Source organism: Pezoporus wallicus, unplaced genomic scaffold (genome assembly GCF_028554395.1).
Source record: "Pezoporus wallicus isolate ANWC-B61680 ecotype Strahan unplaced genomic scaffold, APGP_CSIRO_Pwel_v1 contig_13659, whole genome shotgun sequence".
In the NCBI taxonomy this organism is placed as follows: Eukaryota; Metazoa; Chordata; class Aves; order Psittaciformes; family Psittacidae; genus Pezoporus; species Pezoporus wallicus.
Genome location: NW_026636258.1, coordinates 752,966 through 766,867, shown reverse-complemented (window position 1 = coordinate 766,867; position 13,902 = coordinate 752,966). Strand labels below are relative to the sequence as shown.

At 47.0% G+C, this 13,902-nt stretch overlaps 1 protein-coding gene across 5 annotated transcripts in view; it reads right to left on the bottom strand.

The window, feature by feature from the left end:
- The window catches only part of AMMECR1 (AMMECR nuclear protein 1), a 74,883-nt gene extending 63,086 nt beyond the window's left edge, over positions 1–11,797 (bottom strand). For 3 of the 5 annotated variants that reach the window (XR_008970927.1, XR_008970928.1, XM_057399458.1), the window contains exon 1: positions 10,986–11,797. Coding sequence is in view for 2 of the 5 variants with exons in the window: in XM_057399458.1 (XP_057255441.1) it covers positions 10,986–11,446 (461 nt within the window). In the remaining 3 variants the exon portion in view is untranslated. The remainder of the gene's footprint in view (positions 1–10,985) is intronic. The other 2 variants (XR_008970926.1, XM_057399457.1) reach the window with 1 other exon arrangement.
- Between the last annotated feature and the right edge of the window lie 2,105 nt (positions 11,798–13,902).

The window sequence follows — 13,902 nt, the reverse complement described above, 5'->3', positions numbered from 1 at the left end:
GACATGAACAAACCATGATTCATTTCAGATATAATGGATAACAGTTAAAAAAATAAGTGCATGCTTCCAAGTTGCCAATTTAGGCAAAACCACCCTGAGCCGAGTCTGGAGAGCTTCCAGTCAAGGGAAAGAACAATCACAACAATAGCCAAGTTCTCTGCTACTAACTAAAAGTGGGTTGAGGCACCTTGTTTTTGATTAAGAACAGAAGGTAGAGAGATTAAGGGTCTCATTCAGGTTTGTCCACAATCACCACACGGTCAGGAACAAAAGGCAAGTCTTCCAAACCTCACTGCAGTCATTTATCCATCAAGTCACACTTGCCTCCTCTAAATAACTTGCATACAGCAAAGTTGGACAGAACCTGCAAAGCCATAGAAACACCCTGAGGTCCAATGGCCAATCAATGTTTGTATGGAAGATTATCTTTTTCTTTGTAGACTACCCAATCACTTAAAACCAAAGAGAGGCCTTATCTGTGGAACCATGTGAAGACTGCTCATCTCTCTGCAATGGCCTCTTCCATGAAATTTCTGGCATCTCCAAACACCCAACCTTTAGTATCAAAAGGTCAGACACCACTCTGGACTGCTCTGGTTTTCTCCTCCACAGCTACTTCCATTAAACATTCAGCATAAAATGACAGCCAAGATAGTATGCTTATGTTGCCAGCTTTAGGACGAATGCCTGTGAGCCACACATTTACATGACTGCTGCTCAGCGGAAGAGTAAATATCTCACATCTCCAATTTGTAGCATATGGACTTTGAAGATGAAACCATATTTAAGCACATCTCAATGGTTTAGCACTTTTCCTTGGGGAAAAAAAAAGAAACCCAACAACCAAGAACATTTTTTTAACCAAGACAAAATCTCAGTGACTACTTCAGGAACACTCAGACCTATAGCCCCAAACTCCCATTTATGAGCTCCAATAGGCTGCAAAAACTTACAGAAAGCGTACAAGGAGCCATTCAGGAACAGCCCACTCATACAGCAGGGACAAAAGTTTCTTATTTCCAACCACTTAACATAAAACGCACTGTAGCAGCAGAGTGCTCATCCCTTCTTCTGTCTTCATCTGTCCTGTCTGGTGTAACTATTTCAGCTTATGACAAGTAAGACTCATCTGCTGCTGAGCATCTCTGACACATTTAAAGAGGAAGAAGACACACTTAAGTTAGAAGAATGGTACAGAGTAGTGGGCAGTTTGAGGAGGTTATTCCAAGCCACTCACATTGGATATGTAAAAGAACTTGACACCTTGAAACCCTCCAAAATGAAAAAGGAAATAAAAAAGCTGGCACCAAATAACCTGAACTCCACATTCTTCTAACACAGGCTTTGTGTGCTTCCAAAAAGAGGCACTACTGGGAGCTGCTTTTCACAGTGGCTTACATTTCTGTGTCAGAAAGCCCAAGCTGTCTGCAAACTGCAATAATTCACCCAGTATTCTATTTATCCTTCTTTCTAACCCTTTGTTTTTAAGGCTTGGTTTTATCCAGCATTCCTTCCAAATTAACAGCACCGGTCTTTACCTTCTTTCAACTTTTATTCCCAGCACTTCACAGATACTATGGCGGCAAGTATCCCACATGGGATTTTGCCACCTGCCTCTTCACTATCTGTTTACTTTCCAGTTCCAGTTGAACTGAACCAGAGCCAGAATTATGCTCCTTTTTCTTAAGAAAGAGTGTATCTCATCACTAGAATTTCACATTCTGTCACCATATTAATATGGATTAGTTTTAATATTCCATTTCCACTTGGTTCTTCAAAGCTTGGATAACCACTTGCGCAACACTGTGCCAAAAGAACCTGCCTTCTACCACTTGGCTTGCAGGTTTTCATCTGGGCCAGCAGCTTGCTGAAGTTCTTCTCAAGTGTAAAGGATACATCATTTGCAATTACTCACCTCCCTTCAGGCACTGCAGCAGCCTTTGAAGAGGGCTTCTTTCCCCAGTGCTCCTTTTTCAACAGTCTCCTCAGCCTCCAATACTCTCTCTGCAGAAAGATTACTCAGAGGAAGGCCGGTGCAACACTCTCCTGACTGGCATTCACTGCCTCCTCCATGTGGCAGTCCAAGTACTGAGGACCAGAAATTAGGTTTTTTAGTCCTTATAAAGCTTACAAGGAACCTCTACCTACACATCACCTTCCCCAGAAGTCAGTCTTTTAGCACCTTTACTTACACGGAAAAGAACTGCCTTGCAACTCGTTACTCACTGGCAGGTGAACTTACCCTTGTGCTCACTCACTGGGTAAGAAAAATGGTGTGCACCCAGTCCTTACATCCTTACAGTCACCTAGAAAAGGGGATGGAAACCACCACATTTACTTAACTGACCCCCATGGCTGCCCATCAGTGGATAACTGCATGCTTTTTTCCCACCTTTCCCAATACACCTAAGACTCATGAACTCTGGAGCTTCACAGTTGTGGTGTAAGCCCAGCCAGTAACTCAGAACCACAGGACATTGATCCACACAATCCGTATCTCTGTGCAAAATGCCACATGGAAAACAAGGAAAGTGATTTAACTCTCCGGAAAGGATGAAGCAAAAATAATTCTGATGCTGATTAGAAGAGGATTATGGCAACGATCCTTCCCTCCTTTCTCTTCTGTTTCAAAGATAGACTCAAGTGCCACCCAGTAAAGCAGGCAGTGTTGCAGGTGCTGGAACCCATCATGTGCCAGCCAAGCCTGGAAAGGACACATCTTTGCTGGCAAAGGGCAAAGGATAAATTACAGGATACGTACGTATATGGCTCATATATTACAAACGCCACAGCCACAGCCAGGACCTTGCCAAAAATGCCAGAGAGTTCAAGCTAATGGGAAGAAGAGCATAAAATAAGATTTTCTATGGCATTAAGGATTATGAGCATTCACTCCCTGTAACAGGCACGAGTGCTCTGGGAAGACATATAGATCTCTATATGGCTGCTGTCCCAGTGACCTTGCCACTGAGCAGAGCGGAGCTGCTCTGCATCCCGTAAGATGTCAATCTCATGAAATGAGCACTTTAAAACACTGGCTGCAAGTACTCTGCGTGGCAAAGCGATACCCACATACTCACAAGAAGCCCTACCTTCCAGGAAGCCATCAAAGCCCAGCCAGATCACCCAGAGTTAAAGCATATCCTGTAAGGCACAGACACTTGTGTGTTATAACGCCACAGCAAAATAAATGCAGTTAGGGGAACAGCAGGAGTGAAGAGAGGTGGCAAATCCAACAACTACCTAGTCAAACGAACGCTTATGGCCAGTGGAGCTGGGGGGTATCGCACTTAGCAAATGAAGCCCTTTACACTGATCCCTTTTGCCAAGACCTCAGCTATTAAAATGAAGGGCTTTTTAAAAGGTCATACAAGTAGCCTAGGAAAGATGCCTACTGTTGTTTACACAGCTGGACTGGAAACAGCACAGCTTTTGGTCAGTCAGCATATACCACAGCACTAACAGTAAGGAAATCGAGATACTGTATCAATCCAAGCTCAAATTATTACCTACATGCTATCTGAATGCAGCACTAGGACCCACTCAACAGCCACCTTCCATTTTACAGCTATTGCACTCCCTACCGTGCTTTGTTAGCACTGACATGGTTTTGAGCATGTGTGAATTAACTGCAGCAGAGCTGCCCCGTCTGGTTATTTAAATGCAAAGTTTGCAATGCTAAACCCAGTACCAATATAATACCCCGCCTGGTAGGAGCATAAACATCATAAAAAGGTCAAGCATTTTCATAATGCTTTGCTAATGAGGGTCAGGGCCTGACTGGACTTGTTTTGGCCTCCAGCCTAGCAACAGTTTCTGTATTGGCCAAACTCTGAGGAGTCTGCTATTATTTCTAGATCATTTGCATCTCTCCTGCCTTCCATAGAGACTTATCACAGAAACCACCAGTCAAACAGCTGCTGTGTTAGCACACTAGCATGTCTGCTTCTGAAGACAATCATTTGATGCTATGGAAAACCTGCACTTAACTATAAACAAGTACTTAAGGAGTAGATAGACAGCTTGGCATGCTGAGCTTGCTCCATTCACTCTGGCATGAGTCTTGAGAGAAATAAACCGTGGACTAAATACATTTCATTCATTGACTGGTCACAGCCTGGATCTGTAAACTGAGCAAGCCAGTCTCCCAAACTTTTATTTCCTGGTTATCTCTTAGTTGTCAACAACAGCAACTACTCCCTCTCTATCTGGATGGAGCTGAGCAGTTAACAGATGTTTAGGGCTTTATAACAGAACTGTCTGTACTTACAGACAAAATCTACTTGTTTCTTAACAAATATGACAAAAATGCCAACATTAGATTTCTCTTGGTTTAGTACTCAATATTAGGTAACATTACAATTATAATAGTGTCATAAGAAACAACACATTTAACTTGCAGCTTGAAGCAAGCCAAATCCAGACCCAAGATCTTCCTTGCAGGCAGACAGGTTACACAAGGCCATGTAACATTAACAGCAATGTCAATTTCAATTTGCAAAATCCATGGAAATCTTTATCAGGAAGTTTATCCTCAGTACAAGACAGAGTAAAAGAAAACATGATGAAAGACAGGAATGTAACTAAACCAACAAGAGGCAATAAAAATGAATGACCAGACTGATGGATGGCACAGGTGGCTCCTCACCTCTCCTCACCCCATCGTGAGAACAATTAACTGCTGGAACAGGAGTATTGCAGTGAATCAGAGCATTTATTGTGACTTTATGGTGAGTGCTTTTAGCTGAAGAAGGAAAGCCAGGGTCCATCCGTAACACTGTCAGTGATGCCATCTCCTGTACTAATAGAAACAACCTCATTTGGACACAAGAACAGCTCACTGCAATGAGCTTATGAAGGAAAAAAGCCCTCAAATTATAGCAACCCTAATCTGGAGATTATCATAGCAGTATTTTCTCCATTCACCAACCATACCAGGAGTTGAACCTACTGTCAAAGGAAAGTTCTTTCAGAAGCCATGCAGCTCTATCCCTTTTCCTCCTCCACTGTGCCAAGATGCATTCACCAGTCCTGCTGTCAGAGAGGCTGGGAATTCCCTGCTGAGCGCTGCCAGCACCAGCTGAAATACACATCTTCCACTGCACTGGATTTTACAGGAAGTCTACTGCAGAATGCCACTCAGAGAACCACCACTTCATATTCCAACATTTAATACCCAAGAGTAAAGACTGTGCTAAGTCAGAATACCGAAGCTTATGCAAAACCACACAACACAGGTATAGAAACCAGAATGAAGTCAGGCAGACACACAGACATGAGAGAACATTTCCCTGTGTGCCTATTTGTTGCTGTGTTTTTCATTCTGTAACTGGTGCTGATCTTTAGCCATGACCAAGCAATCATTAGAGCTGTTGTGTAATGGTAGAGTGTGACAACAAATACAAATTACTGCAGTCTGCCACACAACAGTGTAAGTCTCCACCGCCACACAAGCAAGCCCTTCTGACAGCAAGAACAGCCATGTCAACAGGTACAGCTGAACACTGCGTGGGGACTGCGGAGGAAGAACGCTGGGGGTTTAAGACAATATGAAATTCACTCCTTGGTAAGCTTCCAGGCAGCATTCCACAAAAACGCTTGCACAGAACCGCACACCAAGGCAAGCGAGGAGTCAAGCACAGGGCTCCAACTTTAAACACTGCAGTAAGCTGTAGAGACTAAAACAGGAAGTCAGGCTGCAGCCAAGAAACAAGAAATTAAGAAAAGCATGTAATCCTATCAACTGGCAAGCCATAACATTTGTATTTCCATGGATGTGTAAGCATACGTGCACATCTACAGGCAAGCCTAATTCTTCAATGCCTTAAAACAAAGCATCAGACAGTAATGTAACATTCTGGGGGGAAAAAAGGTCAGCTTTGGGACCTTTGGGACAGGAAGATTCCATCTAAATTACTGCCAAATCATATCTACTAGTGCCAACATAGTTTCAAGGCATGGTAACTAAGGCACACAATTGGATGGCCAATAACAAACCATTTCTCCACTACAGGGTGAAGTTACACTCATGCTGAGCAGGATGACAACTTTCTGTGAGAGTGTGAAATGAATGGGCACAAGGTTAGCTAACTCCACATTTCTAAACTGTATGGAATTTAAATATCTCCAACCTTCACTAGTGAGTAATTAAGGTAGTGTAGTAATGCCACCCCAGACCCTTCTAGAACAGGCAAACTGACAGACTTTAGACCTGAAAACACAATGAAATACAAAGGTCAGGCATATCAACACCAGAGCATATCAACACCAGAGCATATCTGTATCTCTGTCCTGCAGCCAAATGGAAAAACTGCTGCAAAATCCTATGAGTCATCAATGAAGAAAGGAACTGATGGATTTATAAGCTAAGACTTTAGGTCAAGGCTGGATATAACCTAGCAAGTGTTTTAATCCAGAGGCCTGCAATCACATAAGATAGACACGCTTCCTGTGGCAAAGTACATGGCTGCCAGCAACACCTCTAGGGCTGGAGCCTCCAGGGCTGGCAGCCTGCACAGGCACAACAGGTCTGATGCTTCCCTAAAGCACCAGGTCCACCACAGGCACACAGATGAGCCAGACCATTCAATGCCTCTGGCACAGACCACCTGCCCTGCCAGATGAGGAGGATATGAGCAAGCCATCATCTAGGCATTTGATGCAAGGTACTTGTGGTAAACATCTTTCCCAAGAGCTCCTCAGCCAGATGTGAAGCAAGGCACAAGCCACAACAGCCATTCCAGCTGCAAAATCTTCTTCTTGGTTACCATGTACCAGATCAGAGGAGCAGAAGAGGCAATTCCCACTACAAATTGTGTCAAGTATGGGTGATGACCAATAAAACAATACTGTTTGCTAGCAGGCAACCTTCAGGAAGGGACTGTAAGAAGCAAACAGGCAAATGAGTTAACCTGCTGGACTGCCCTACAAACATGTCAACATTAAGCTGGCAGGCCTGAGGCAGACACTGTGCAGGATTAACAACTCAGAAGGGTGATTTCTGTGTGTCAAGGGAAGTCTTTACAGTGAACAGAGAAGTGAAAGATGTGAGAAAAAAGTCCTCCTCACCCACAAAGCACAGCTTCAGCTGCACTCTTCATTCCTTACCCTTCCCATCCTCTCACAACCTTCTTGCACATGCTTGCACTTCCAGTCAAAACACTTTCCTACTAGAAGAAAAACAGTAGTGAGAAACATGAACCTTGAGTCTTTTCACACTGGTGGGCTGTACTTTCCCACTTCCATGATGGAAGGCAGGACATGGTACTGTGATCACGGAGGCACAAGGGTGTGCTGCAGAAGACCATAACAGAAAAGAACTAAAGGGATGCGTGTTATTTGTCAGAAAGGTGAGAAACACAGGAAGAAAAGCTGCTCAGTTTTCCTTCTCCCTAGATGAGTGGGGTAAAATGTTGTCACAACTCTACCTGCATCCCCTTACAATTTATTCCTATTGCCATCTCTAAAAAAAAAGCTGCTTTTCACCAACTGCAGTGTTCCATAACTTTACTCATCAAGCTGTGTTTCAAGAGCAGTGTCCAAATGACACTTTCTATAAAGACAATTTTTGTCTGGGGCAGCAATTTTCAAACTCTGAATCAGCATCCACACCTCCAGGGTCATTTTTACATTCCTTCCACACCTATAGTTTGAGAGCCACCACAATGGTAGAAGCAAGGGGAAAGCGCCAGCTCTGCAGAACACACCCTGTGAAGAATGGAAGGGGTGGCTTAGAGAGCAAAGCAAAGTCAAGTGAAGTTATATGCAGAAAAAAGGCCTTCAGTGAAGACAGTGCTAGAACAAAATGTTGGCAGATCAGTGGAAGCCTGTGGCTGGAAGGATTTGCTGAGCCTATTCCCACCAAGACACTGCTGGGCAGATTCAGTATCTTCCAGCTAATTTCTTGTGACTCCTTGAGCCACTCTCACCAACCCAACAGCTCCCCAGCAATACCCTCACCCAACATCCCATATGCTGTGCTTTAGGAGCTACAGTCAGGGATATGAAAAGCCAGCTATTTCATCCATGTATGGGGCTGTGCTAGAGTCCAAAACCCACACCCTTTCAAAACAGGCATTTCCTCCCATTCCTAGTAACTGCTCCAAATTTCCATCCCTCTGAGCCCTGCCATGGTCCTCATATCAGCATCAAAAAGTTACCAAAATCCAGAGGTGTTACAAGTGGGTTTTGTTCAAAGGCAACACATCAGAACCCCTGTCCAAGTGATTCAGCCACCTGCCTGTCTTTGATCATGCTCAGCTTCATTGTTCAAGGACCTGCAAGGAACATGAGTCACGCCTGTGTAAGGCTACCTGCTTCCAGGCCTTTCATCCTCCCTGTAATTAATGTAATTTAAAAAACATACCTAGAATTCACATACAAACTCTTATTTTAGACTACTACTCTTCGAGCAGGGATTTCGACCTATGGACAAAACCTCCAAAAGCATTTCAGGCAGAAAACTGCAACATACATTCACTGGAAAATGTCAGTTCTCATTCAGGTTTCCTTGCTGTACAGGAGGAAGCTCAGCTTCAAAGACAACATCACATCTTTGTGAGCCAGTTATCGATAAGACTGCCTGTGAATCTTTGGAAGGCTGGAAGTCCTGCTGCCTCTGAGCAGTGCGATTCACTCACCAACCAACCTTGAATTTTACATGCAATACTGAGCAACTTCTTCAAAGTTGCTTCCCCAACTGCACAAACGTAATCAGCTCACAAGGCTGCTGAAAGCAGCAGTTCTGCCATCTGTCTGCTTATTCCCTCCGCACACTTGTGCGGGCACAAGTATTTGTGAAGCCATGTAACGATCCAGAGGGAATGAGAAAACTAACCAGGGGAAAAAATAAAACCATGATTAGCTCATTTCCCAATCTGTACAACTGTGCATGTTGCATGAGCATGGCAATAAGCAGAAATATCACTGATTTTATTAATGGCGGTGCCATTTTCAGCAGGCCATTGACACAGCAACTAAATCCGAGAAACACTTCAGCACACGTGTGAATTTTAGAAAAGTAGAAATAATTGTACTTGATTCGCTATTGTGTTCTTGTCAAAGTAAGAAGTGGAAGGAGAAAGGTGAAGCAATCTACTGGTTACTGAGAGGAATCAAAGTTCTTACTGGAAAACATTTCAGTGGCGAGATCTTCACCCCGTCTCAGTTTCCTCCACTCACAAAACACAGAGGGTAGCACTACAGTGTTCAACAAAACATTCTGCAGTACAATAAAAAGACATCGTAACAACAAGGTGATACTGCAACAGAGAATTCAACTCTCTTACAGCAATGAAAGAGTGAAATGGTACAGAGCTGATGCTGTCACCTATAGCTCTGGGATTGCGAACACACACAGGACAACGCAAAGCAAAATGGCTACTCAGAGTAGCAGCTCCTGAGCAACTGGTATCTACAAAAGAACAGAGAGGGATCTGGAAAAGACCTGGGGAAGGAAACTCACAGTGGAGCCTCCCTGCCCTCCTTTCATTATTGGTACTCAGATGGAATCACACGGGAGGTATGAAGAACATACAGGGAAGACTTGATGGAGTGGCAGGTTAAAGTAGGAATCCACAGAGCCGGGTTGTCATGACAGCAGCTGAAAGTATGCAAGAGATGTATAGATCCTGGGTGTTAGAACAGCACGGACTCCAAATAAGATCTTTAATACATTACATTATTTTAAACACTAAGAAGCATACACCACATGTCACTAACGAAACACAGGCTGCATGATAACCACTTGCATTGGTGCACGAGGGAGGAGGACATATGCAAACTAACTTGTGTTCAGGAAGCACGGGTTCTCCCAGATTTAACAGTGATGCTGTACGTAAGAGCAAACAAGTGAGATGCACTCTGGTGGACCAACACGCTCGAGTCTCAACTGAAGCTTGGAAACTCACCACATGAGCTCCATCCCATTTAAAAGCAAAGTAAAAGAGCAGAAACTCAATTTCAACAACCTTTTACGTTAACTGTACATTCAAACAGCCTTGGAGCATGCAGCAACTTGATTAACTCATCCCAAGTGAGAGGAAGTAACTTCCTGTCAGGGAGAAGTTACTCCCTGTAGTGTCTGAGATCTCATGTGCAGCAGCACCCCCGGATCCCCGGGGCAGGCAGGCTGCAGGTGCTGACATGCTGGACAACACTGTCCTGGCGGGTCACTTCCAAAGGCGGAAGGACAGGGGTTCAAGATGAACACCAGACCAGAGCGGCCAGGGACAGGAATGCAGCAAGCCCTTGGCGGACACTCTTGCAGGGAGGTGAAGGAGGATGGGAGTAACAGGTGTTTATGTGATCTGCTCCAAACTCTGGGAATTTGTCGTGGTGGATTGCTCAGGGATGCCTAACACTGCGTGATCTACAGGGCTGTCACAAGGCAAGGACCCCGCACAGTCTGAGACCAAAGTAGCGTTACGAGTGCCTGGCACGGGGAACGTACTGGTACACACCAGCGCTCGCAAACACGGCAGGTCTCCCGCACTGGGTACTCCCCATCCGGCACTGGGGAAGCAGAGGCCCGCACTCACGCGAGCATACGGGCAGAGAAAAGGTCCCATTAAGGACCGCTACTGAAACGGGAGAGGGCACTGACGGCGGGGCGCTGCGGGGAGCTCCCGCGGCCGGAGGTCGCCTCGAAGGCAGGGGAGCACAGATCCGGCACCGCACAAAGGCGGGCGGCTCGGAGCGGAGCGCTGAGGGGCTGGCACTGCCCGGCACGGCCGGAGGCGCCGGGGAACAGCGGGTCCCCGCGGGCGGCCCGGCAGGGGTTAACGGTGCGAGCGGCCATCGGGGGCGCGCCGCCGGGCGCGGGAGGGCAGCGAGGCCCCCGCGGAGAACGGCCCGCGCCCGCTCGGCCACGGGGCGGGGGCGCCCGCGGGCCAGGCGAGGACAGGGGCCGGGCGGGCGCGCACGAGGCGCCCACGAGGGAGGGCGGTCGGTCGGTCGGCGGCGGGCCGGGGCACGGCGATACTCACTAGGGGTCGTTGGTGAAGCGGGGGCTCCGCGGGGGCTGGTAGCCGTACAGGTGACAGTAGAGCACATCGAAGCAGAAGCAGCACATCTCGGCCGACACCACCATCTTCCTGCAGCCGGGCCCGCCGGAGCCGGCGCCGGGGGAGGCGAGCAGCGAGGAGGCCGGCGGGGACAGGCCGGCGGGGCCCCCGCCGCAGCTGGGCGGCAGCGGCGGGGAAAGGGCGCAGCCGGCGGCGCCCCCCGCCAGCCCCCCGAGGCCGTTGAGACGGGGACCCCCTGGCGGGGGCAACGCCCCCGGCTCGCCCCCCGCCGCCGCCGCCCCTCCGCAGTGGGAGCCGCTGCCGCCGCCTCCCGGGCCGGCCGAGCCCGAGGGAGGGGAACTGGAGAGTTTCTGCTTCTTCACCCCGCAGCAACCCGCCGCCATCTTGGAGCCGTCTCCCCCCACGCAGCGCTTCCGACCCATGGCGGGGGGGCCGGCCGACCGGCCGGGGGACGTGCGGCGGCCCGCTCCGCCTCCTGCCGGGCCCGCTCCGCCTGCAACGGGGAGGGGGCGGGAAAGGGGGGAAGAATGAATGAGGAGCGGAAGGGAAAGGAAGATGGGAGGGGGGAAGAGACAGAGAGAGCTGCGTTAGAGCGACCCGGTGAGTGGCCCCGGGGCGGAGGGGAGCGCGGCCCGCAGGTGTGGCGGCCGGGCGGCCTTTCCCCTCCCCTCCACACACCGAGCCACCCCTTCTCGCCTTCCCCTCCTTCCCCACCGGTGCCTGTTCTCCTCCTTCTGCCGGGGAAGTGCAGCAACTGCACCCCGCGTGCTGGAAAACAAGTAAATAACCTGAAAATAACCCCCAAACCCGGCTTGCTGAGGCAGAGCCCCGGGGGTGGTTAAAAACACCCCGCTCAGTAATGCGGGTGACCTGAGATGCCTCCCTCTTGGGAAGAGAAGGGAGGGGGAGGCAAAGAGAAGCGAAGCGAGGGGCTGCGGTGGTGCCGGCAGGCTGGGAGAGTGCTTGGATGCACCTATTAAACGTGTTATTAAACGTGCAGTCGTGATGGCTAAACGCCACCGGCTTTAGGTATATATGTATGTATATAGACACATACATATATATATATGTTTTTTAATTATAGCATTAGCAATCCACATCCACTAAGTAGTGGATCAAGAGCGCAGGCCCTCGGCCTCAAGGCAGGCAGCCGTGACCCTGTGAGACCACAGCCCCAGGTGCCTGCAGCTTCCTCTTACTGAGACTTCGAGGGAAGGGATGCCCAGAGGGAAAAGGATGCGAGTTCTGCAGTGCTTCAGACAGTTAAAATGAAGCTTAGCAAACGACAGGGTTAGGAGGGGAAATGTGTTTTATATTGGCCTCACGTGTAGATGTGTCTGAATTCACAGCCTTGCAAACGGCCATAAAGTGCTTCAAAAGCTACGTGTATGCCGATTTAGAAGACAGCACTTCAACCCTTAGTGTTCTGCAGCCACCTCTGGCATGGGGTGTGACAGCTGTTTAACGTGGAGCAGCAACACTGCACTATCAAGGAACACAAGGCAGTGAGGGTTGCCACACAGGGTTAAAATCATATTGCAGACAGTCGTTGTCCAAGCTAAAATGCCGTCTACAGAAAGTTTTCACAGTTGTAAGCTATTTCGAGACTCTGTTTGACATTTCTTGTTGGAAATGTTTTCTCCAGCATCTTCATGGTCTTAATTTTGTCTGAACATTGAATTACTGTGGATTTGAAGAGAAAATGGCCGGTGCCTAGAGCTCCAATATTAATGGGTTAAAAAACCCTCTGAGAGTTTCTGTCCAAATACTGGCCTAAAGTTCTCTTGATTTGACTGTGAATCAGAGCCTGAGCTGAAACAGCTGCAGGGAATAATAGCACACAGAAAGGAGAAGAATTAGGTGGTGTAAAGCAGTCTTTTCCATTTTAAAATGTAATGTTTATGTTTGGAGCTGGAGAATACTTGAGAAGGGAACGCAGTTCCCCTCTCTGAAACAACTTTCAAGTTTCTTTCAAAACAAAGGCAGTGTTTTCCACATAGGGATTCATTTGTTTAAAATCAGTTAGCAGTGACACCTTCTGTTGCTTTTGGGAAAACAGTTTCTCCAGGTATTGAATTCTGCCTTTTTATCAGGTTTTTACAGTCCTACGTTCCTTAACACTAACACCTGTCAAAATATCAAGTAATTGCAAAAGCCTGTGATGCATTCACAAATACAGATTGTTCACCCTACTGGGATAGGTACTTGTGGGGCTCAGTGCAAGCCTCAGAGCTAGGACTGATACCCTTATGCAGTATCAAGACTATTGGTAGTGCACAGCGGTCACTTTTTCATTAAGGATTGTATTGCAGTGGTCCCTGAATGAAAGGGTAAATTGAATACATCACTTATTCATGAAAAACATGTTACTTTTTCTCCCTCTGCACATGGTCTTTGCTATATCTGCTTATAGTTGTGCTCCTACTTTATGTATTGTACATTACATTATTGCAGTGTAACATATACCAAGTCTCTCTTTTGTAGAGAGAGCAACAAATACAAGAACACAACTGTGAAAATCATTGTTACAAGGAACCAGGAAGACACAGTTGTATTATCAAATCTTTTTGTCAATAGTGGGGAGAGCTGCAGACTTGCAAAACATTTTTTATAGCTGAATGGAAAACTTCCATTGATATTATTCTTTGGACAGGATGGCTTCTGTTAACTGCAACATCTGTTCCACTGGCCCTTTGCTTCAGTTAAGTCTAAGGACCTTTACATTTCTTATTACAAGGAACCCTGAATGTGTTCCGTTCCTTCATGTATATAGTACTATATTTTGTGAACATAAGCAGATTTTCTCCTGTTGGTTGATGACTGTGTTGTGCCTCATATGCAGTCAAATGTACTGAGTGAACTCAGTATAAAACCAGAC